This window comes from Eschrichtius robustus, chromosome 6 (assembly GCF_028021215.1).
Source record: "Eschrichtius robustus isolate mEscRob2 chromosome 6, mEscRob2.pri, whole genome shotgun sequence".
NCBI lineage: Eukaryota > Metazoa > Chordata > Mammalia > Artiodactyla > Eschrichtiidae > Eschrichtius > Eschrichtius robustus.
This window is the reverse complement of record NC_090829.1, coordinates 52,817,305-52,844,242: the sequence shown is the minus strand read 5'-3', so window position 1 is coordinate 52,844,242 and position 26,938 is coordinate 52,817,305. Positions and strand designations below refer to the sequence as shown.

The 26,938-nt window shown below is 35.2% G+C and overlaps 1 protein-coding gene and 1 pseudogene across 1 annotated transcript in view; both read left to right on the top strand.

Annotated features, from left to right (window-relative positions):
• SPATA16 (spermatogenesis associated 16) overlaps positions 1-26,938 on the top strand; it is a 228,246-nt gene that overhangs the window by 49,099 nt on the left and 152,209 nt on the right. The window contains exon 2 of the mRNA XM_068547418.1: positions 5,527-5,672. Within this exon, the coding sequence (XP_068403519.1) occupies positions 5,527-5,672 (146 nt within the window). The remainder of the gene's footprint in view (positions 1-5,526; positions 5,673-26,938) is intronic.
• On the top strand, positions 11,646-12,336 carry LOC137766829 (large ribosomal subunit protein eL14 pseudogene; annotated as a pseudogene).

Below are 26,938 nucleotides of genomic sequence, written 5' to 3'. Positions count from 1 at the left end.
TAATTTTGTCATGTAATCATACAGTATATAACCTTTAGGGATGGGTTTTTTTTCACTCAGTATAATTCCCTAGAGATTCATTTAAGTTGTTGCACTATCACTCACTCATTCCTTCTTACAGATGAACAATACTTTACAGTATAGCTGTACCACCATTTGTTTAATCATTCACCATTGAAGGACATCTAGATTGCTTCCAATTTGGGGCTATTATGAATTAAATTGCTATAAACATTCACGTATGGATTTCTGTGTGAACATAAGTCTTCATTTCTCTGGGATAAGTGCCTAATGTGCACTTGTTGAGTTGTACAGTAGTTGCATGTTTAGTTTTTTAAGCACCTGCCATATTGTTTTCTCCACTGGCTGTACCATTTTACATTCCTATCAGCAATGTGTGAGTGATCCAACTCCTCACCATTCTCAGATTTTGGTGTTGTCACTATTTTTTATTTTAACCATTCTAATAGGTATGTGGTGATACCTCATTGTAGTTTGAATTTACATTTCTCTGATGACTAATGATGTCAAACAATAAACATGTCGAACATCTTTTTATGAGCTTATTTGCCATCTGCATGTCCTCCTCCGTGAAAAATCTGTTCATGTCTTTGCCCACTTTCAAATTGGAGTCTTTTTCTTTTTCTTAACTGTTGAGTTTTGATTCCATTATGGTAGAGAATATACTCTGAATTTCAGTATTTTTCAATTTGTTGATGTTTACTTTATTGCCCATGATATACTCTATATCAGTGACTTTTCCATGGGTGCTTGAGAAAAATATGTATTCTGCTGTTGTTAGGTGGAGTGTTTTACATATATATCAATTACCATTGGTTGATTGTGTTGCTCAGATCTTTATGATCTTTGCTGATTTTCTTTCTAGTATTTCTATCATTTGCTGAGAGTGGGATATTGAAATATCCAACTATAATTATAACATGAGTATACTTTAAGACATTTTAGATTTTAATTGAAAACATAAAAAGAAGCAGATCATATGAAAAAGAAATGCAAAGATTATATACAATACATAATTTATTATAAAAACATGAAGAGGATGTTAGGAAATATGTAAAAAATTAATGGCAATTATACATGGTGATAGGGTTATGGGTAACTTACTCTCCATCTTTAGATTTTTTTATAATTTCCAAAGCAATATAAAAACCTTAAAAATTTCTGATTGGATGAATGATATATACTCTTATTTGTAGCTAATTGATAACTCAAATAATGCCACATTTTTCAAGATTTACTGTTCTCTCCTAGACCTTCAGGGATCACTTAAACTTATGTCCCAGGAATATGGTGGGCAAACACTCATCATACAATATTCTAATAAGGGAGAATCTATTAGCAATATCAATCTTATTAATGATGATACTAATTAAAGAAAACTGTGTGGCTGTATTTTTAAGAATGGGACCCATAATATAATATTTAATCTTGATTATTTCTGCTATTATTGGGCTTTATATTATTTTTATCTGTGTTTTTAAACAAAACTTGAAATTCCTTTTTGCCACAGTTTCTGAAAATAGGTTTGATATTTATTTCTTAAAAGAACTTTGAGATACCTTAGAAAAAGATTTTATAACTCTGAAGTATTGCCATCCTGTTTTCAGAAAACTATCAAATATATTTTGTAAAATATGTATTTTTTAATTAAAATTTGAGCTTGTGATTCTACTTTACTACTGAAATTTCATTTTAATCTACCTCCTCATGAAAACAACAACAATACACATAAGAGTCTTCACTGCATTTTCCCTTAAATATTATGCTTTTAACTTGTCCATGCTTCATTCAAAAATATTTTAGGCTTCTTTTCAAAACAAAAAACTAACACATAATTTTGTTTCCTAATTCAAAGTCTTCTCACTGATATACTATATCAGGTAGTTTAAAAGTTCTTGTTGCCTTATCTCCATGAGTTATTTCACCAAAAATGTAAAGTGTATAGCTTTAGACAAATATAATTTGAACTAAGTCACCCTTCCTACATTCAAACAAATACATCTCACATTAAAGTTCTTCACCTTCTACAGAATTAACTTCTCAGTCTCTACAAATGTCTGCATGAAAATTTTAAAATTCAGCAAAATATCTGGAATGTTCTTTATAATCCTGACACCAGTACTTTGTCTATATTTACTATAATTCTACCTTTAACTTCAACATATTTATAACAATTTGCAAAGCTTATTTCAAAGATGCCCCACTTTGGCAAACAAATAAAGCAACCTTTGATAAAATCAGAAAGTACTCTATCTTAGAATACTTGACTGATAAAGCAAGATCACCACAAATATACATAAGCCTACCCAGCAGGCTGCCTGTTTTCCCATTTTAATGTGAACTGAAAAATTATCCCTGTCTCTCCTTGCTGTCTTATAGTTTGGCTTCATAAATAAAGTATACTCTTTAGTGTGTTAAGATTGATCATTTTATTCCTTTTCTGGCCTTGAATCTCACAGAAGTAGAGAATATTGCAGACATTAGATCAGGCATTTATTCTTCACTTTATCTCAATGTTCATAGACCATGTCTTTAATATTATTTAATCTGAAGGTCAGCTTCCTCTTACCACGTAGGATCTGAGTGTCCTTGTAGACGCTACTCCCTGAATGGCCCACACATTCATCCCATAAAAAGTGTGCCTGAGAAAGGAGACATGCCTGCTCCACCGCAACAGAGAGGGACACAGAGGAGGAAGGGGCAAAGGACACATACAATGTGGGGCTTGTTTGTTTCTCTTTTGTTTCTTTAAGATTTTATGTGAAAAATCCATGAGATGTGAGCATTTAAGACTTGAAAAAAAATGCTGATTTAATTTAGAGGATAAAATTAATCAAGAGGTTCTAGAATTTTAATATGATGATATGCTGGCAAATAAAACTACGTAATTTCTACTCATTTTGTTTTCTACTGATTTGGGCTTTATAAAGAGCTATGTCATCCAAAAACCTTTTTATTTTCCCCCTGAAAAACTGTTGCTTTAGGTATCTCTGGGTCCTACAGGATCAGATTGGCCCTACAGGATCAGAGGAGAGGTGTGGTCTCAAGCCGTCATGTTCAAACTATAACACTTTCTGTTAAATGATATTTTAAGGTCTGTTTCCAACTATATTGACATTCGTGAGGTCAGACTCTCAGGAATAGTTACCAAATCAGTGTTAAATGCTTTGTCTCTTTTATTATCAATTTTATCAGGTAATCTTTATAAAGCAACCAGACAACATTGACTGAGGTCATTTACTTTGTATCTTCCACAAGAGTCTTTGCTTTTTTTCCCCCCAAATAATTGAGAACTGTACTCTGAGGGCCCTTATAAGAACATGAATAGAATTTGATTCTTTTCTAAAGGATAATTTGAGGGGAAAAACTTTTACATTTGATTGTGTGCATATAGTTGTTCAGGAAAAGGAATAATAGATTACATATATAAAGAGCTCTTATAATTAGTAAGAAAAAGATTATGGAAATAGGCAAGGAATAGAAAACAGGAATTTACAGGGAATTAAAAATAGCCAAAATTTATTTAAAAGACCTATCTAATGCAAATTAAAATGTAAGGGCAGTAATTTTTGTCTGACAATTACTAGTAATTACTCAATAACTATATATTGACTGAAAGTATGTATTATAGTAACAAATTTCTCCCATCAAATTGGAAAAGACTTTTAAAAATGATATGAATCCTCAGACTTGACAGGATATCCAGGCAAAAGATAGTAGCACCAGGTAACTACCAATTCAAACTAGGGATGTTAAACATCTAGATTCTCCTTCAGCTCACAGTTGTTGGATAAATTAAGAAGAGAAATATATTTTCAAACAGAATATAGTCCTTCTCAACCCATTTGCACTTTAAAAAATAACTGACAACAATGTTAATGTAAATGAGGTTGCAAGGCAACCTCAACTTACTCTATAAAAGAAAAATTAGGGGACTTTCCTGGTGGCATAGTGGTTAAGAATCCACCTGCCAATGCAGGGGACACAGGTTCGAGCCCTGGTCAGGTAAGATCCTACATGCCGCGGAGCAACCAAGCCCATGCACACACAACAGCTACTGAGCCTGTGCTCTAGAGCCCGCGAGCCACAACAGCTGAGCTCGCGTTCTGCAACTACTGAAGCCCGCACACCTAGAGCCCGTGCTCTGCAACAAGAGAAGCCACCACAATGAGAAGCCCACGCGCCACAACTAGAGAAAGCCCGTGAGCAGCAACGAAGACCCAACGCAGCCAAAAAAATTTAAAAACAGAAAAATTAGTTTAAATAATATCATTTAAATAAAAAGGATTTAGAATACAAGAAATTTTACACTAAGGTATATATAAATAGATATTAACTCCAAATATTACTATCCCTGGTAAGAAAAGCATAGAGGATATAGAAAAGAGCAAAGAAGCAGATAATCTGAATAAGGTCACTAAACAGGTGGAGTTTCTCCTCCCCCATCAGCCTTGATTCTAAGACACAGGAGAAAACTCTGAGGGAAAAGAAAGAAAGTGCCGATCTATCCTTGTCATATTATTGACACTTCTTAATGTTTGGGCTTCTCCTCCCAAAATTAATTATTTTCTTCCTCTACAGTTTATCTGTGGTGCCCAGAAACCACTGACTTCCTGGAATTTTTATTAAGAATTCCACATTCCTGCCATGTTTTTCAGATACTGTGGCCTCCGCCAATAAATTCTAATAAACTTTCACTTCTTTTCTTTCAGTAACATCCTAGAGAATATGATTCAGACGCAAATTAATCACCGATCATGTTAATGGCTCCTAGGAGTTTACTTCCGATACCCCTTATTATATTAAATCAACTTGATAGTGTGCTAGATCATTGCTCAGCTGGGTTTTCATAAAAGCACTGGTATTTAATATGATTTATACCTGGTTTTCTGCTAATATCTTTGCTTATTGTATGCTTTATTTTTAAAACAGACATTCTTAGCTAATGACACCCCTTTAAAATATATCATACTTTAAAAATATTTCACAGGAAGCATTTTACAGTAAAATATGTTACTTATGGGCTTCCCTGGTGGCGCAGTGGTTGAGAATCTGCCTGCTAATGCAGGGGACACGGGTTCGCGCCCTGGTCTGGGAAGATCCCACATGCCGCGGAGCGACTAGGCCCGTGAGCCACAACTACTGAGCCTGCGCGTCTGGAGCCTGTGCTCCGCAACAAGAGAGGCCGCGATAGTGAGAGGCCCGCGCATCGCGATGAGGAGGGGCCCCCGCTTGCCACAACTAGAGAAAGCCCTCGCACAGAAACGAGGACCCAACACAGCCAAAAATAAATAAATTAATTAATTAATTTAAAAAAAAATATGTTACTTATATTACAGTCACTTAATAGTGAACAGGAACAATTTATTTAATTTACAATCAAAATGTTAATATTTGACTTGGTGTTTGGAAAATGTACATGTACATATATATGTTTTGCTTGTTTAAAAGATCAATTATATGTCAAGATTATTAGAAAATTTAAAGCACTGTATTTTTTTAAAGCTTTGCAGCAAAGGGGCAGCTCTGGGAAAACCATTTGAAGCATCTGCTGAAGATGTAGCAAGTGTGGCAAGTTTCATTGAGACAAAGCTTGCTACATGCTATCTACGGATGAGGAAACCTGACCTTGCCCTGAATCATGCACACAGGTAAAATGAAGTGTTAAGTGCTACAAATAAGTACTATCTGTGCAAGCAGCGGGTATTATGTGAGAGTTAACATATTAACATATGTTAATCATTATGTTATTATGATTAACTTAGATTCCATTTAAATTTAAAGACAAAACAAAAAACATTTCTTTACTACTCGATTTATGTTAAACTAAGCAATCATAGAGATCACAAAGGGCATCTCAAAACCTAATGGAAGAAAGAGAACCATAAATAATTATCCATAAAGCCAGACAAAATAAAAAGGCAGATAACTGTAGTAGCAAATTACAGCAGGAAGAAAGGAGGGAACGAATAAGGTTAAGTAAGGGATGAGAAGGATTTCCAAAATTGCCCAAAATACAGAGAATGGTAGAAGGAAATTCCAACTGTGAAACACGAGTAAAGACTCGAAAGCTTATCGCTTATTTGGAGATAGCATAGCTGATTCAAAGGATGCTATGCAGGGGTAAGTGTGACAGCTGTCCAAAGGTGTGAAACACTTTTTAATCTATGTCCTTAAAGATTTCTTTTATGTATTTCTCTCCCTCTTCAGAACTCTGTTTTAGCTTGTGGCTTCCTAGAATCCTCAGGGTTACCCAGCCCTATCTTTTTTTTCTATAAAAATGCCCTGTTTCCTAAAGGCCTTGCTCTTATCATGGGTAATATTCAGTTTAATCTACAGCAAAGATAAAGTGATTATGTTATGTCTTTCAAATAACTCTTTTCTTAGAATTATGACGCCTCTACCCCTCCCTGCCTGGCTTAGAGTGATTGACCTAAATATTTAGTCTTGTTCATTTTCTGATCTCACACATCCTGGACTTCTTTTGGATACAAATAATAAAACTAATATCAACATGAAAACATAATGCCTGCCCTGTTAATAACCATGAGGAAACACAATTATCAATTATATTAATACTCATTACGTGAGCAGGAGATCTGCCAACATGCTAAAAATCATTTACAACTCTACATCCACAATGATGTAAAAGTTCTGCCAAAGATTCTTCATGGCTCTAAGGAGACCTCAAGCTTGTAGGCTTAAGCTTGACATCAAGGACAACAAAACCACTTTGAAATTCATAAGATAACCTGCTTGAAAGAAATTTTCTTGCTTTAAGTAAACTGCAGAACCTAAACATAGATTCTCTTTGACACCAAAGAAAATTAGACTCTATAGTTTCTGGAAACACCTTATGCAACCATCATTTTCAAACCCAATATCAGGACATATGGTTATGTCAAAGAATTTCATTCCATTTCCATTTGAAAGGAAAAAGCCACTTGGGTGACTTGTGAGCTCCATGGAAAAAAATATGTAAAATTGGAAATAGCCCAGAAAATCTATAGGCATACATAAACAATACTGAATTGAGATACACTTGAAAGTAATTATTTATCACCTTCTCCACGGTTTTCACTACACATAAGAAGTGCCACCAAAATGGCCTGCATATTAAGGAAAATATCTCCTGGATATTAGAATGGTTTGATGGATTTTCAAATCATTTTTAATAATAAAAGGATTCTAAATGGTATGGTCATGTCAATATTTAATTCAGTGTTATAAAAATAAGTAATGAACATTAATCAAAATTGTACTGTAAGAAACAAGGATGCAAGGATTAGTTTCAGTAGATTCACTATTTAGGCTTAGAAACTTTTATTTTAAAACTAAGCATGCTCTTTCAAGACCTTGAAAATTACTGAAGGGAGGATGTATAATGATGAATAGTAAACTAATCTTCCTCATTATGCTAGGATTAACTATATTATATTTATATCCTTTTTATTCTATTGTAAAATAACTTTTGCTTCTTCTTCTAAGTTGAACATTAAGAAATGGAAATCAATAGAGGTTAAACAGTCAATTCATACAATTAACAATGCACCAACTGAAATAAATCATTTTGCTACCCAGCAAAATGTCATATTGCAGAACTGCAGAAGACAGTGCATATGATTCTAATATTTAAATGTTTTTAAAGATCTCAGATTTTAAAGTAGAGCCTGAAACATAAATATATTTCTCAAAATAAATAAATTAATCAGGATACTCAGTCTATAAATAGCCTACAACCATTAGTTATACACTGAATGCAGAATTTTGCTTTTGTATTATTACCACATTGTGACGGTTGATACTAATCATGGATCAAAATTAAAATATTCCCTTTTTGCATTTATTTGCATTTGCTGAAGCATCCTTTCTTTAATTTTATGTAAATGTGAGGTCTACTGCATATCTTTAGGGGATTTGTTAACACAAAAATTAGCTTGAAAACCATCACATAGTTTTGCTTCTGATAAAAAGTAACTGCATATTGTTCTGTCATGTAGAAGACTACAAGAACCATAACTTTATGGTTTTAGGTTCAACAAAGATACATTTTGAAATTAGGCAAGTGTTGACATTTATAATATGATAATAAGTAATACAAAGGCTTCAGAAACAACTGTTAACAAGTTTTTCTTTTTTTAAATAACATATCCAAAGTGGCAAATATGGATATCATTTTTTTTTTTTTTTACTTCAACCAAAAGTGATGCCTAGACTCATCAGTCAAACATATCAACTCTGTGCTCACTTCATCAAACTAGTATCATTGTTTATCAGTGGTGTCTTGAACATTCCTAAGACTGATTTCTAATTACTGCTATCTTATCAAGAATAGAAATCCTGCTATAACTCTTTTCCTATCATATAATTATATGTTTATATGTATAATTGTAAAGATTCTAATGATGCATATCAACTTTTTTGCATATTTCCCACCTTTATATTGTTGTTGTTTGCTTGTTTTTGCTGCAGAATTTTGATGCCACAAGGTGGCAGGCAAGATGAAGTCTAAAATAGCAAATATGTGGAAATGAGCCTCTTTTCAAAATTGTAATGGTGTCATCTACATTCATTCATTCATTCAGCAAATATTTATTGAATGCTCACCAAGAGCTTCTGCTAGGCAGTGGGGGTGGCAGTTGTAAACAGGAAATATGTGGTGTTTATGCACATTAGAAGAGGTAGCAAAGTTTAAAAAACAAACAAATACTAATAAATATGAGAAAAAAGAGAGTGTGATAAATGCAACGAAGGTAATGACATAATTTCAGGTTGCAGAGGCAGCATTGTATATTAAATCAGAGCATGGAGTCTGAATCTGACTGCTCAGGTTTTAATTCTGACTCCCCCACTCACCAGTTAGCCTGAGTTTAATTCTCTATAAAATTAGGTTATAATAATATTACCTACTTCACAAATACTATATCACAAGGTTTTGTGAAAATTAAACATAAACCCATGGATTCTTTATTCCAGCCATGATAGAGTTACTGGTACTGGGCCTGCCTTCCTGCTATAAATAAGTATAAAACTGGACAAAATATATGAGACGACTCTGTTTAGGCACTGGAAAATGGTCATAGCAGGACTTTGATCCTTGAGAGAAGGACAGTATACATGGTGAGCCCCACAATTTTCTTAGCTTTTTGCTGGGGTTGTTTTCCTGCCCTTACTCGGGGAGTTGGCGATCACGTTAAACGTTAAACTGAAATCTCAATGGGCTGAGGAAGCAGAGATTAGAATACCAGGCTGCCAAAAAAGCTGTAATTTACTGGGCAGGTGACCAAAGGAGAAATAGCTATGTGAGGGGGTTGGGGTTAGAAGACTACATGAGGATTTGCTGCAGGTTCTTGGCCAATATAAGAAGTGAGACGTCATGTAGCAGAGACTGCCTGCTATGGGACTAAGTGCTAAGTGAAAATACCAGAGGACCTGCAGTGATGGGAGATCCTGAAGTACCAGTGTGAAGAGACCTCACTGAGTACCTAAGGCATTCAGCTCAAACCCCAGAAAGACCATGCTTTAAGAGTTAGTACCATGACCTCCAAAATGGACCACTCCTTAGGATTAAACTCAAAGGCAAAACAGACCCGCCTTAACAGAGACTAAAACCATGCATGACCTGAACAAGAGTATTTTCCATTTAATTGCCTGATAGGAAAAATATTCAACAACTTTGCAGGGATGATGTCATAATCTCAATTCCTTACAAAGTTTCATCCAAAATGTCCAGCATAAAACTAAAAATTTCTGTACAGTCAAAGAAATAGGGAGATGAGACTCATATTTAAGAAAATAAACAGTCCATACAATCATACCCCAAGATGGCTCAGATGTTAGAATTGGTAGAAAAAGATTTTAAAGAAGCTACAAAAAATAGATCCAAGGATCCTGAGGCAAAGATGATCATAACAAGTGAAGAGATGAGAATCTCAACAGAAAAATAGAAACTATAGAAAAAAACCAAATGGAGATTTTAGCATGGATTAATGAAATATCTAAAATAAAAATATACTGATTGACCTTGACATCAGATTGAAGACTTAGTACTAAAGAAAGGATTAGTGAACATGAAGACAAATCAGTAGAAATTACCCCATATGAACACAGAGGGAAAAAAGATATTTTAAAAAATTAACCAATGCTTCAGTGACCTATTCTCAGAGACAGTAACAGGCAATCTAGCATACATGTAACTGTCCCAAAGGGAAAAGAAAGAGAGAAAAGGGCATAAAAGTAATTACTAGAAATTTTCCATATTTGATTTTAAAAAAAGTAAAATCTAGTTAGCCCCAACTAAAATAAATACAAAGAGAACCACATCTAGAAACAGCATAAGCAAACTTTTGAAAACTCAAGACAGAGAGAAAATATTAAAGGCAGATAAAAGAAAACAACATGTAACACACAGGGCCAATGATACAAATAACAAGTGACTTTTAATCAGAAATAATGGAGACCAAAGTACAATGGAAAAAGAAGTTTAAAGTGCTGAAAGAAAAATGATGTCAAACAAGAATTCAACAACAACACAAAAATTCTTCAAAATGAGAGTGAGAGAAATACATTTTTAAATAACTAAAGTTAAAAATTAATATTGAGCAGATCTGCACTTTGAGAAATGATAAATAAGATATTTCAAGCTGAAGTAAATGACAGTAGAGTAAAATTTGCATCTACAAAAAGGAATGAAGAGCATCAGAAATGGTAAATAAGTGAGTAAACATAAAACACTATATTTCTTCTCAAAATTTATTTAAGAATGAATGACTAAATATTATGACATAGAATGAGTGTGTTTCGTGTTTGGTAATTGCAATCGTTGTTGCTTTTGTTGTGGTCATCCATTTACAATGCTTGGTGTCAGTCTATCTCTTGTAAAAATAAAATACAGTGTGTGTGTGTGTGTGTGTGTGTGTGTGTGTGTGTGTGTGAAAAAATAAATAAATAAAAAATAAAATGCAAAGAAAAAGAAAAAAAAGAATGAATGACTAAGGGAAAAATAGTGTTCTATCATATTATCTAAGGTAAAAATAATAAATAATAAGATTATATATTTTGATGTGCAATATTTGACTACAATATCACAAAAACCTGTGGGAGGAGGCACAACTGGAATTTTACTACTAAAGTTTTTACATGAGGTAGTACAATATTAACTCTAAGTAGCCTGTGTTAAATTAAAAATGCATGTTATAATCCCTAGAGTAATCATTAAAAATATTATGAGTATAGCTAGAAAGCCAGTTATGGACTTAAAATTATATATACTAAAGAATATTTAATTAACTGAAGTCAAGAAAGGAGGAAGAGAAGAACAAATAATGGATGGGATACTGGAATATAATAGCAAGACAACAGGTTTGAACAAAATCATTAATAATTACATTAAACATACTACACTAATTGACTAAACAATCCAATTATAAGGCAGATATCGTCAGTCTGGATTAAATCACAAGATTCAACTATGTTCTATCTACAAAAAGACATAGTTTGAAAGTAAAAGGAAGGAAAATGACATACCATACAGTAAACATAAAAATCTGTTTTTCTGTCAGGCTTGGCTATGTTACTATCAGACAAAGTAGGTCTCAAGAAAAGGAGTATTGCTTTTCGCCAAACGCTGCCAATATGGTGTTCAGGCACTTCGTGGAGGTTGGCCGGGTGGCCTACGTCTCCTTTGGGCCTCATGCCAGGAGGCTGGTCGCGATTGTAGATGTTATTGATCAGAACAGGGCTTTGGTGGATGGACCTTGCACTCAAGTAAGGAGACAGGTTATGCCTTTCAAATGCATGCAGCTCACTGACTTCATCCTCAAGTTCCCACACAGTGCCCGCCAGAAGTATGTCCGAGAAGCCTGGGAGAAGGCAGATATCAATGCAAAGTGGGCAGCCACAAGGTGGGCCAAGAAGATTGAAGCCAGAGAAAAGAAAGCCAAGATGACAGATTTTGATCGTTATAAAGTCATGAAGGCAAGAAAAATGAGGAACAGACTAATCTAGCTTGAAGTTAAGAAACTTCAAAATGCAGCTCTCCTGAAGGCTTCTCCCAAGAAAGCACTTGCTGCTAAGGGGGCAGCTACGGCAGCTGCTGCGAAGGTTCCAGCAAAAAAGATGACCGCTACGGGTAAGAAGGCTCCAGCCCAGAAGGTTCCTGCCCAGAAAGCTGCAGGCCAGAAGGCAGCACCTCCTCCAAAGGCTCAGAAGGGTCAGAAAGCTCCAGCCCAGAAAGCACCTGCTCAAAAGGCATCTGGCAAGAAAGCATGAGAGCATAAGAGGCTGTTATAAACAGAATAAAGGTTCTTTTTGACATGCTGGCAAAAAAAAAAAAAAAAAAAAAAAGAAAAGGAGTATTACCAAGGATAAAAATAAGGCTCAACAAAATTTTGAAAATTTGAAATCTGACAGAGCTTGTTCTCTGACTATAATGCAATTAAATTAGAAATCATTAAGATATCTAGAAAAACCCCTCCAAATACTTGGAAATTAAGCAATACACATCTAAATAACCCATCAGTCAAAATATAAAAAAATAAAATAACAAAGGCATGGATTTGAATTTCTCCTTCATCACTTACTAGCTTTGACTTTCACAAGTAACTTAACTTCACTTTGCCTCAGTTTTCTCATCTTTAAATCTAAGTAAACTGGTTAAAATCACTCCTAAATCTTAAAATATATCAGATTTGTATTTTGTTTCAATCCCACCACCAATAACGAATGCAGATTATTTTCAATGGTAATAACAGCAATAAACTCTATATATGCATAGAGGACACTATTATTTTTAAAATACCCTTTAGATGTGAAAAGATGTTCAACATCCCTACTTATTGGAGAAATGCAAATCAAAACTACAGTGAGATACCACTTACACCAGTCACAATGGCCATCATTAAAAAGTCTACAAATAACAAATGCTGGAGAGGGTGCGGAGAAAAGGGATCCCTCCTACATTCCCATTAGTGGGAATGGGAATGTGCTGCAGCCACTATGGAAAACAATATGGAGGTTCCTCAGAAAACTAAAAAGAGAATCACCATATGATGCATCAATCCCACTCCTAGGCATATATCTGGACAAAACTATAATTCAAAAAGATACATGCACCCCTATGTTCATAGCAGCATTATTCACAATAGCCAAGACATGGAAACAACCTAAATGTCCATCAAGAGACGAATGAATAAAGAAGATGTGGTACATATATGCAATGGAATCCTACTCAGCCATAAAAAAAAGAACAAAATAATGCCATTTGCAGCAACATGGATGCAACTAGAGATTATCATACTAAGTGAAGTAAGTCAGAAAGAGAAAGACAAATACCATATGATATCACTTATATGTGGAATCTAAAATATGACACAAATGAACTTATCTACAAAACAGAAACAGACTCACAGACATAGAGAACAGACTTGTGGTTGCCAAGGGGAAGGCGGGGTGGGGGAAGGATCAACTGGGAGTTTGGGGTTAGTAGATACAAACTATTACATATAGAATGCATAAAAAACAAGGTCTTACTGTATAGCACAGGGAACTATATCCAATAGCCTGGGATAAACCATAACGGAAAAGAATATAAAAGAAGAGTGTATATATGTGTATAACTGAGTCACTTTGCTATACAGAAGAAATTAACACAACATTGTAAATCAACTATACTTCAATAAAAAAATAAGATAAAATAAAATACCCTTTTTGAACCCAAGATATACTCAATAAAGTAGACAATTTGGAAACTTCTATGAAAATACAACTTTGGGGGGCATCATTATTTATAACTTTGAGGATAATTAAAATGCTCAGAGGTGATATGAGCTTAAAGCATTACAGAGATTCATGAGTTTTAGAATAAACTGGTTCATAATAGAAGTAACAGAAATTTTGAAAATTTCTTGCAGATCTCATGAAATGAGATATTTTAAATACAACATGCTCCTCTTTACCATAACTGAATGTTCAAAATTTGGCCAGGAGTGACATCAGAGATATGGCAGAACAGGAGGTTCCCAGCTTGTATCATCCCCTGGCAACAATAACTTGGCAGCCATTCACAGACAAAAAGTGTCTTTGTGGGAGCTTTGGAATCCAGGTAGGACACTGTGAAACCTCAGGGGGGCCCACGACCAAGGAAGTCTGTTTTAATAAAGCAGGCCCAAACAAGGGGGATGGCACCCCTATAGTGTCCCTAGCAAGACTCAGAAACAGTTCTGACCCTGTGGATTTGGCTATAGCCCCATTTGACCTTGGTCCTGCCACCAGCACAAGATGCCAGGGAACCTAGGAGAAGCCATGCCTGTCTATGCCTCAGTAATAAACCCACAGCTATGGACACTGAAGTAACTCATGATCTGACTCCATCCCCTTTCAGCCACCATCCATAAGCAGTCCTACCAGCCCAGGGACCTGGCTGGAGACATACTTATTTGCATCCCCAGAGATCCTGAAATGTCCCTGTGACACAGCTCTAGCCCCTCCCCACTGCAGTCAGGGAACAGTTCTACCCACCTAAGGATCTGGTGGGAGACATGACCATCCATGCCGTCAGAGCTATGACTTCAGATCTCATTGCCAGTTGTGTACCCTGAAGCAATCTTGGGCCTCAGTTCCAGCTCCTATCAGCCATAGTCCAGAGCCAGCCGGTCTGTCCAGGGACCCACCCAGTGGCCCAGCAGAAGCCCTTCCAAGGGCTCAAAGAGAGGCATATCTTTCCACATACCTGATAACAGGACCACTGTCTGCAGATCCTGAAGTGGAACCTTGTACCAGCACCAGCCCTACTAATCAAGGTTCTAGAGGCAGTTCTGTCCATCCAGGGACCAAGTAGGATCCACACCAGCCCAAGTCCCTGGTAACAGGCTCACCAAACACAGAGCCCACTGTGAACACAGCAACAGCCAAGTAATCTAGCTCTAATCCATCTCAGCTGTAATTCTGCAGGTAATCCCATCAGCCTGGGAAACCAACAGAAGCCAACATTGGAGCACCTAAATATTTAAGGCAAATATTAACAGACTGAAGGAATAAATAGACAGCAATACAATAATAGTAGGGAACTTCAATACCCCACTCTCAATAATGGATACATTATCCAGACAGAAAATCAATTAAGGAAAACACAGACTTGAATAACACTATAGACTAAATTGATATAATTGACATATACAGAACATTCCATCCAACAGCACAAGAATACACATTTTTTCCAACCACACACAGAACATTCTCCAGGATAGATCATATGTTGGCCCACAAAGCAAGTCTTAACAAATTAATGAAGATTGAAATCATATCAAGTATCCCTTTCCAACCACAATGATATAAAACTAGGAATAATAATAGGAGGAATATTGAAAAATTCAGAAATACATGTAAATTAAACAACATACTCTGGAAAATCCAATAAAAAAGAAATCAGAAAATATCTTGAGACAAACAAAAATGAAAACAACATACCAAAAACTTATGTAATGCAGCAAAAGCAGTTCTAAGAGGGAAATTTATAGCAGTAAACAACTACATTAAGAAAAAAGGAAGATGTCAAATAAGCAACCTAACTTTACACCTCAAGGAACTTGAAAAAGAAGAACAAACTAAGCCCAAATTTAGCAGAAGGAAGGAAAGAATAAAGATTAGAGCAAAACGAATGAAAAAGAGACTAGAAAAACAATGTAAAACATCAACAAAACTAGAAGATGTTTTGCAAAGATAAATAAAATTGACAAAATTTTAGCTAGACTAACCAAAAAAAGAGAGAGAGGACTCAAAATTATAAATGAATGAGAAGACATTACAGCTTATATCACAGAAATACAAAGGATCATAAGAGACTACTATGAAATATTATACACCAACGAATTGGATAGCCTAGAAGACATGGACAAATTCCTAGAAACATACAACCTGCCATGAAAAACATCATGAAGAAATAGAAAATCTGAACAGACTAATAATAAGTATGCATTTTGAAGCAGCAATCAAAAGCCTCCCAACAAAGAAAAGACTAGGACCAGATGACTTCACTAGTGAATTATACCAAACATTTAAGTAATTAACACCAGCCCTTCTCAAACTCTTTCAAAAGTAGAAGAGGAGGAAATACTTCCAAACTAATTTTACAAGGCCAGCATTACTCTAATACCAAAGACAAATAAGGACACTACAAGAAAGGAAAATTACAGGTCAATATCCTTAATGAAAATAGATGCAAAAGTCATGAACAAAATACTAGCAAAGCAAATTCAACAGCACATTGAAAGGATCACACATCATAATCAAGTGAGATTTATTCTTGGCATGCAAGGTTCCCAGGACATACACAAATTAACAAACATGATATACCACCTTAAGAAAATAAAAGATAAAAATTATATGATCATCTGAATAGATGCAGGAAAAAAGCATTTGACAAAATTTAACATTCTTTCATGATTAAAGACTCTCAACAAATTAGGTATAAAAGGAATGTACCTCAACATAATAAAGACAACATATGACCATCATACTCAACAGTAAAAAGCTGAAAGTTCTTCCTCTAAGATCAGGAATAAGATAAGGATTCTGACTCTTGCCATTTTTAATTCAACATAGTACTGGAAGTCCTATACAGAGTAATTAGGCAAGAAAAATAAATAAAAGCCATGTAAATAAGAAAGGAAGAAGCAAAACTGTCTCTATTTGCAGATGATATGATCTTATAAATAGAAAGCCTTAAAGCCTCCGCAAAGAAACTGTTAGAACTAATAAATGAATTCAGCAAAGTTGCAGGATACAAAATTAATATACAAAAATTATTTGCATTTCTATACACAACAGTGACTATCCAAAAAAGAAATTAAGAAAACAATCTTATTTACAGTAGCATCAAAAATAATAAAATAATACTTAGGAATAAATTTAACTAAGGAGATGAAATACCGGTACACTGAAAACTGTAAGACATTGATGAAAGATGGAAGAAGACACAAATAAATAGAAAGGTATCCTGTATTCATGGATTGGAAGAATAAATATTGTTAAAATTCCATACTACCCAAAGAAATCTATAGATTTAGTGTAGATTTATACAATAAATATAAAAAAGTTCAATGGCATTTTTCAAAGAAGTAGAAAAAAATCAGTCAAAATTCATGTGGAACCACAAAAAAACTGAATAGCCAAAGCAATCTTGAGAAAGAAGAACAGAGCTGAAGGCATCAACTTCCTGACTTCAAACTATATTACAAAGCTATCAAACCAGAATGGTACTGGAAAAGAATAAAGAGCCCAGAAGTAAATCCACATGTATATGGTCAATAAGTCTAAGACAAGGATGTCAAGAATACAAAATGGGAAAAGGATAGTCTCTTTAATAAATGACATTGAAAAAACTGGATATCCACATGCAAAAGAATGAAATTAGACCCTTACATTATACCATATACAAAAATCAACTCAAAATGGATTAAAGACTTAAATTAAGAGCTGAAACTATAAAACTCCTAGAAGAAATCATAGGGGAAAATCTCTTTGACATTGGTCTTGGCAGTGATGTTTTGGATATGACACAAAAGCACAAGCAACAAAAGCAAAAATAAACGAGTGGGGCTATGTCAAACTAAAAACTTATGCACAGCAAAGGAAATAACAAAATGAAAAGGTAACCTATGAAATAAAAGAAAATATTTGCAAACCATATATTAGGGGTTGCAAACCATGGCAAGGGGTTAGATATCCAAAATATAGAGGGAAGAGATATGGGGATATATGTATATGTATAGCTGATTCACTTTGTTATAAAGCAGAAACTAACACACCATTGTAAAGCAATTATACTTCAATAAAGATGGTAAAAAATTTGAAAAAAAAAAAATATATATATAAGGAACTCTTACAACTCAATAGCAAAAAAAAAACCCTGATTTTAAAAATGGGCAAAAGATTGTAACACATTTTTCCAAAGAAGACATAAAAATGGCCAACAGATATATGAGCATCACTAATCATCAGGGAAATGCATATCAAAACAATGAACTACCACCTCAGACCTGTTAGAACGGCTATTATCAAAAAGGCAAGATAACAAGTATTAGCAACGATGTGGAGAAAGGGAACCCTTGTGCACTGTTGATGGAAATGTAAACTATCATAGCCAAAATGTAAAACAATATGGAGGTTCCTCGAAAAATGTTAAAGGAACTACAATATGATCCAGCAATCCCACTGCTGGATATACAGCCAAAGAAACAAAGTCAGTATCTTGAAAAAACATCTGCACTCCCGTGTTCACTACAACATTATTCACAATACCCAAGATGTAAAACAATCTAAGTGTCTGTTGACAGATGAATGGATAAAGAAAATGTGAAACAGATACATACACACACACAATATTATTCAGCCATAAAAAAGTAGGGAATCCTGCAATTTGTGACAATATGAATGAACCCGGAGGACATTAAACTAAGTAAAATAAGCCAGACACAGAAAGACAAACACTGTATGATCTCACTTATATGTGGAATCTAAAAAGTCTAACTCAGAGAACCAGAGAGTAAACTATTTGTTGCTAGGGCCTGAAGCTGGGGAAAATGTGGAGATATTCGTCAAAGGGCATAAACTTTCAGCATGGTGACTATAGTTAATAATACTCTATTGTATACTTGAAATTCGATAAGAAAGATGCTGAGAGTTCTCACCACACTGGGAAAAAAAAAAAAAAAAAGGTAACTATGTGAGATGTGAGGTGATAGGTGTGTTAAGTGATTGTAGTAGTCATTTCACAATGTATACATGTAACAAACTATTACATTTTACACCTTAAATACATACAGTTTTTGGCAAGTATGCCTCAATAAAACTTAGGGGGAAATTAAAATTAAAATAGCTAAGCTAAAAAAAAAAGTGGCCATTAAATTCAACAAGTCAATAGCATTCAATGAAGCAAAATTCTCACAATCTTAGGTGAACTTAAAACCACAATACTAATAGTAAAACAACAGAGGACATTGCTGGAGCCAGTTTCTTGATATGAAAAAAATGTTTAGGTTACTAAGTATCAGTGTTGATACTGCTTATAGGGGGATAATAATAGGAAACGCAAAAGAAAAAGATGTGATCTTACCTGAAGTATACATAACCCTGGGTACCTTAAAAGATGTGATCTTACCTGAAGTATACATAACCCTGGTGCTTTGCTTTGAGAAAACATATGGGTGACTATTTTGATGACACTGCCATTCATAAAAAACATTACATTACCCATGCTGTTTTTCTAAACTCTTAAGGAAAGGGCTTCAGTTTAAATATCCCTGCTCTTCCTAGTCCTATCCTCTGTGATCCCTAAATTACAGGTTGTTACTTTCAGTTGAATGAAATAAGCATAGTCTGTATGTGTTTGTGTGCCTGTGTATGCTTGTATGTTTGCATGAGCTTGCAAGTGTGGAGAAAACAAGGGGAAATCATGGCATGCCATTTTAAGGATATCTGGTTGGACTTTTAGCAAGTAGGCACTTTGCCTCTTTGAGAAGTTAGGCATATTAAAATACTGTATGAATCATTAGTACATTTATATCTCTTTCTATTTTACCCCCATAAAAATATATTTACCTATAAAAAAGATTCTCTCACTGAAGATTGTATTAAACACTCCAAGTTTTCCTTTCAACCCTAAAAAGGAATATAAAGCATGCCAATTTCTATGGAAAGGCAAAGATTGTGTTCACTGTACCATACTGCAGGGAACAGGTACAATACCTCTCTGCAGTGCAAAGCTGACCACGTTAAACAACTGTTCTCAAGCAGGAACAAGAACAAGCATTTATTGAACACCTGCCAGGTAGCAGGTGTGAATTAGGCATTTCATATGCCATCTCAGTTAATCCTTCCAAATAACTTCCTGAGAAAGTTTCCTTACTACCATTTACAGATGAAGGAACTACATCCCAGCAAATCTATGATATCACAGTAATTTTTCTTTCTCCTAGATATTCTGGCTGTCATCACATTTCATCCTAAATTATGAAAATCATAGCATCTTTAAAAGTTGAAGGGGTTCCCATACAGACGGTGGTGGCAGTGGGATGTGGTGGCAGTGGGATGTGGTGGGCATTTTCCCTGTAATTAGAAAATCTAGGTGCAACTACCATTTCACTGGTTGTTTTGGAAAAGCCTTGATTTCCTCGTGTATGATTTATGGATAATAATGCTTAGCTTGGCAAGTTAACTGTACAATATTGATGCAACATAGCTTTTAAATCACAAGACTCTAATATACATTACCAGTTTTCACCCTTCCTTTACCTGAAGCCTGCCCCTTCTTTGTGATCATCACATGAATCAATAAAAATAGCCTCATAAGGTAAATACATGGCCTTAGTTCTGAAAGAAATAAATAATAAGAAAAAAGATAATGAAGATTAAAGCAAATAAATTCCAGAAAACAATTAAACATGGCCATATATTACCCAAGGAATACAAATGGCTAAATGTCCCAGTCATTATGTGCTTATCTTAGTAAGAACCCAAGAAATAGGACACTGATGGCTCAGATATCTTATTAGAAATTTAGTTTCTACAGAAGGATGAGGAGAAGGGGAGGAGGAGGAGGAAAGGAGGAGAAGGAGGGGAAGGGAAGAGGGGAAGAGAGGAAGAGAGGAAGAGAGGAATGGGAGGAGGAACAGGAAGAGATAACAATGACCATGTCTGATACGAGAGGAAAATTTGAACACGTAGCAAAGGCAAAAAAACAAGTAAACAAACAAAAAGACACAAAACATATTGACCCCTTCTTAAGTTTTCAGTGATAGGCAGGTTCTGAAGCTGGATCAGATTCCTTGAGTTGCCTGTCCAAGTTGCAAAGATGTGATAAAAGGATCATACTCTGTTTATATTACAGAGTAATATAAACAAATATAGTAATGTAAATATGTAAACATATTTACAACCTTTCATGGCTATATTTGTAACACTTTTCATTATAACAGAGCCTGCAATAGATTAATTAAAATAACCCCACCTACAGCATTCCTCTATTGCCTCCATGACCCTTTGCCATTCCTCCCATGGCTCCTCACCGGGACATGTCACCTCCTACCCTTACATCCAACTTGACAGCATTTTACTTTACAATCATCTTGCTTGGTGTCTTATTTCTTATCCTAGCTTCCACTCTTTTTCTTCTAACAATTTAGGCTAGTCTTAACTCTGAGGTCAGTTATCTATTCAGCTTTTATCTTTCCTTTCCATTTACTCATTGAGATAAAAATGGTTCATAAATGAAGAAGCAGTATATTAGTGTACGGGAGTGGTATCTGATGCAACAATGCATCTGTCAATCAGGACCTCTATAAAACTTAAATCTACCAGTTATTGTTGGTTTGTTCCCTTGTTTTTGATTTCCATATGGTTCTTGGAAGACAGAACAGAGAGTGCTAATGCACAGTTCCCATGCTGAGTACTGCCTTCAGGAAATGTTGTTCATTTTGGTCCTCGAGGCTGGCAAGAAGGCTGCACAGACACTCCTTGTGGGTGGGTCTATTCTTAAATTATTTTAAGAGGATTCTTTTATATTTGTTTCCCACTTTCTAATACACCAGCTTTTTTTTTTAACATCTTTATTGGAGTATAATTGCTTACAGTGTTGTGTTAGTTTCTGCTGTATAACAAAGAAAATCAGCTATATGTATACATATATCCCCATATCCCCTCCCTATCCCACCCCTCTAGGTGGTCACAACCTACTGGGAAGCAGTTACATAGCACAAGGAGATCAGCTCGGTGCTTTGTACACCAGCTTTAAAATCCATTCTCATGGGTTGAACAAGTCACTTAGCCTTTCTGCAATTTCTTCCTCTATAAATTCTCACTGGGATATTAAAAGCATTGATGTACTTAAAATTGTGAAATGTTCTAAAATTTGTAATTGGTGTGGCCTGGGGTAAGTACACATAATGAGAAAGATGAAATATGTTTGTTTCTACTTCCTGAAAGGTCAACTGAGTTTTTTAAATGTTCTAGATTTTCAAGGGCTAATTCTGTAACTACAAGTAAAGAAAAATAGAGGAGCTGCAAGTTTCCTTGTAATGTAGTGAAACAAGGTTCAGCAACCAAAGGCCTGGACTTGAATCTCTGCACATCATTGAGTAACCTTGACTTTCACAAGTCATTTAACTTATCTCTGACTCAGTTTCTGTACCTCTGAACAAGGGATAATAACAGTATCTTCCTCTACACTTGTAAAGGGGGTGAAAGGATATTATAGATATGAAAGTGTTTTGCAGGGGTGGGGCACAGGGTGGAATGAATTGTGAGATTGGGATTGACATATATACACTATCAATACTATGTATAAAATAGATAACTAATGATAACATACTGTAGAGCACAGGGAACTCTACCCAATGCTCTGTAGTAACCTAAACGGGAAGGAAATCCAAAAAAAGAGGCGATATATGTATATATATAGCTGATTCACTTTGCTCTACAGCAGAAATTAACAAAACATTTTACAGCAACTATACCCCAATAAAAATTAATTTAAAAAAGAAAGTGTTTTGCAAATGGAAAATGTTTGTGCAAATCTTTTTTTTTCTTTTATTTACTAAATCAGAGTTTCTAAAAGTATTCCATCTGTCCTGCAAGATGTTCCACGAAAAGAAAAGGACTCCTGTCTAGAAGTTCATGAAACAGGAAACCCTAATCCTTTCTTAGAGATTTATCAAGCACGCTAGCACATTAAGTCTGTGAGAAGTCCTACAGTCGAAAAAGTGATTTAATTTTATTTTAACGTTTTTACTGGAGTATAATTGCTTTACAATGGTGTGATAGTTTCTGCTTTATAACAAAGTGAATCAGTTATACATATACATATATCCCCATATCTCTTCCCTCTTGCATCTCCCTCCCTCCCACCCTCCCTATCCCACCCTTCTAGCTGGTCAAAAAGCACCGAGCTGATCTCCCTGTGCTATGCAACTGCTTCCCACTACCTATCTACTTTACATTTGGTAGTGTATATATGTCCATGCCACTCTCTCACTTCGTCTCAGCTTACCCTTCCCCCTCCCTGTGTCCTCAAGTCCATTCTCTTGTAGGTCTGCATCTTTATTCTGGTCTTGCCCCTAGGTCCTTCATGCCCATTTTTTTTTTTTTTTTTTTTTTAAGATTCCATATATATGGGTTAGCATACGGTATTTGTTTTCCTCTTTCTGACTTACTTCACTCTGTATGTCAGACACTAGGTCCATCCACCTCACTACAAATAACTCACTTTCGTTTCTTTTTATGGCTGACTAATATTCCACTGTATATATGTGCCACATCTTCTTTATCCATTCATCTGTCGATGGACACTTAGGTTGCTTCCATGTCCTGGCTACTGTAAATACAGCTGCCATGAACATTGTGGTACATGACTCTTTATGAATTATGGTTTTCTCAGGGTATATGCCCAGTAGTGGGATTACTGGGTCATATAGTAGTTCTATTTCTAGTTTTTTAAGGAACCTCCATACTGTTCTCCATAGTGGCTGTATCAATTTACATTCCCACCAACAGTGTAGGAGGGTTCCCTTTTCTCCACACCCTCTCCAGCATTTATTGTTTCTAGACTTTTTGATGATGGCCATTCTGACCAGTGTGAGATGATATCACACTGTAGTTTTGATTTGCATTTCTCTAATGATTAACGATGTTGAGCATTCTTTCATCTGTTTCTTGTCAATCTGTATATCTTCTTTGGAGAAATGTCTATTTAGGTCTTCTGCCCATTTTTGGATTGGGTTGTTTGTTTTTTGGATATTGAGCTGCATGAGCTGCTTATATGTTTTGCAGATTAATCCTTTGTCAGTTGCTTCATTTGCAAATAATTTCTCCCATTCTGAGGATTGCTTTTTCGTCTTGTTTATGGTTTTCTTTCCTGTGCAAAAGTTTTTAAGTTTCATTAGGTCCCATTTGTTTATTTTTGTTTTTATTTCCATTTCTCTAGTAGGTGGGTCAAAAAGGATCTTGCTGTGATTTATGTCATGCAGTGTTCTGCCTATGTTTTCCTATAAGAGTTTGATTGTGTCTGGCCTTACATTTAGGTCTTGAATCCATCTTGAGTTTATTTTTGTGTATGGTGTTAGGGAGTGTTCTAATTTCATTCTTTTACATGTAGCTGTCCAGTTTTCCCAGCATGGCTTGTTGAAGAGGCTGTCTTTCCTCCACTGTATATTCTTGTCTCCTTTATCAAAGATAAGGTGACCATATGTGCGTGAATTTATCTCTGGGCTTTCTATCCTGTTCCATTGATCTATATGTCTGTTTTTGTGCCACTACCATACTGTCTTGATTACTGTAGCTTTGTAGTATAGTCTGAAGTCACGGAACCTGATTCCTACAGCTCCGTTTTACTTTCTCAAGATTGTTTTGGCTATTCGGGGTCTTTTGTGTTTCCATACAAATTGTGAAATGTTCTCGTCTACTTCTGTGAAAAATGACAGTGGTAGTTTGACAGGGATTGCATTAAATCTGTAGACTGCTTTGGGTAGTATAGTCATTTTCACAATGTTGATTCTTCCCATCCAAGAACATGGTATATTTCTCCATCTATCTGTATCATCTTTAATTTCTTTCATCAGTGTCTTATAATTTTCTGCATAGAGGTCTTTTGTCTCCTTAGGTAGGTTTATTCCTAGGTATTTTATTCTTTTTGTTGCAGTGGTAAATGGGAGAGTTTTCTTAATTTCACTTTCAGATTTTTCATCATTAGTGCATAGGAATGCAAGAGATTTCTCTGCATTAATTTTGTATCCTGCTCTTTACCAAATTCATTGATTAGCTCTAGTAGTTTTCTGGTAGCATCCTTAGGATTCTCTATGTATAGTACCATGTCATCTGCAAAGAGTGACAGCTTTACTTTTTCTTTTCCAATTTGGATTCCTTTTATTTCTTTTTCTTCTCTGATTGCTGTGGCTAAAACTTCCAAGACTATGTTGAATAATAATGGTGAGAGGGGGCAACCTTGTTTTGTTCTTGATCTTAGTGGAGATGGTTTCAGTGTTTCACCATTGAGGATGATGTTGGCTGTGGGTTTGTCATATATGGCCTTTATTATGTTGAGGTCAGTTCCCTCTATGCCTACTTTCTGGAGGGTTTTTATCATAAATGGCTGTTGAATTTTGTGGAAAGCTTTCTCTGCATCTATTGAGATGATCATATGGTTTTTCTCCTTCGATTTGTTAATATGGTGTATCACGTTGATTGATTTGCGTATATTGAAGAATCCTTGCATTCCTGGGATAAACCCCACTTGATCATGGTGTATGATCCTTTTAATGGGCTGTTGGATTCTGTTTGCTAGTGTTTTGTTGAGGATTTTTGCATCTATGTTCATCAGTGATATTGGCCTGTAGTTTTCTTTCTTTGTGACATCTTTGTCTGGTATTGGTATCAGGGTGATGGTGGCCTCATAGAATGAGTTTGGGAGTGTTCCTCCCTCTGCTATATTTTGGAAGAGTTTGAGAAGGATAGGTGTTAGCTCTTCTCTAAATGTTTGGTAGAATTCGTCTGTGAAGCCATCTGGTCCTGGGCTTTTGTTTGTTGGAAGATTTTTAATCACAGTTTCAATTTCAGTGCCTGTGATTGCTATGTTCTTATTTTCTATTTCTTCCTGGTTCAGTCTCAAAAGGTTGTGCATTTCTAAGAATTTGTCCATTTCTTCCAGGTTGTCCATTTGATTGGCATGTAGTTGCTTGTAGTAATCTCTCATGATCCTTTGTATTTCTACAGTGTCAGTTGTTACTTCTCCTTTTTCATTTCTATTGATTTGAGTCTTCTCCCTTTTTTTTCTTGATAAGTCTGGCTAATGGTTAATCAATTTTGTTTATCTTCTCAAAGAACCAGCTTTTAGTTTTATTAATCTTTGCTATCGTTTCCTTCATTTCTTTTTCATTTATTTCTGATCTGATCTTTATGACTTCTTTCCTTCTGCTAACTTTGGGGTTTTTTGTTCTTCTTTCTCTAATTGCTTTAGGTGTAAGGTTAGGCTGTTTATTTGAGATGTTTCCTGTTTCTTAAAGTAGCACTGTATTGCTATAAACTTCCCTCTTAGAATTGCTTTTGCTGCATCCCATAGGTTTGGGTCGTCGTGTTTTCATTGTCATTTGTTTCTAGGTATTTTTTGATTTCCTCTTTGATTTCTTCAGTGATCTCTTGGTTATTAAGGAGTGTATTGTTTAGCTTCCATGTGTTTGTATTTTTTACAGATTTTTCCCTGTAACTGATATCTAGTCTTATAGCATTGCGGTCAGAAAAGATACTTGATAACGATTTCAATATTCTTAAATTTACCAAGGCTTCACTTATGACCCAAGATATGATCTATCCTGGAGAATGTTCCATGAGCACTTGAGAAGAAAGTGTATTCTGTTGTTTTTGGATGGAATGTCCTAGAAATATCAATTAAGTCCATCTTGTTTAATGTATCATTTAAAGCTTGTGTTTCCTTATTTACTTTCATTTTGGATGATCTGTGCATTGGTGACAGCAGGGTGTTAAAGTTCTCTACTATGATTTTGTTACTGTCGATTTCCCCTTTTATGGCTGTTAGTATTTGCCTTATGTATTGAAGTGCTCCTATGTTGGGTGCATAAATATTTAAAATTGTTATATCTTCTTCTTGGATTGATCCCTTGATCATTATGTAGTGCCCTTCTTTGTCTCTTGTAATAGTCTTTGTTTTAAAGCCTATTTTGTCTGATATGAGAATTGCTACTCCAGCTTTCTTTTGATTTCCATTTGCATGGAATATCTTTTTCCATACCCTCACTTTCAATCTGTATGTGTCCCTATGTCTGAAGTGGGTCTCGTATAGACAGCATATATACGGGTCTTGTTTTTGTATCCATTCAGCCGTCCACGTCTTTTGGTTGGAACATTTAATCCATTA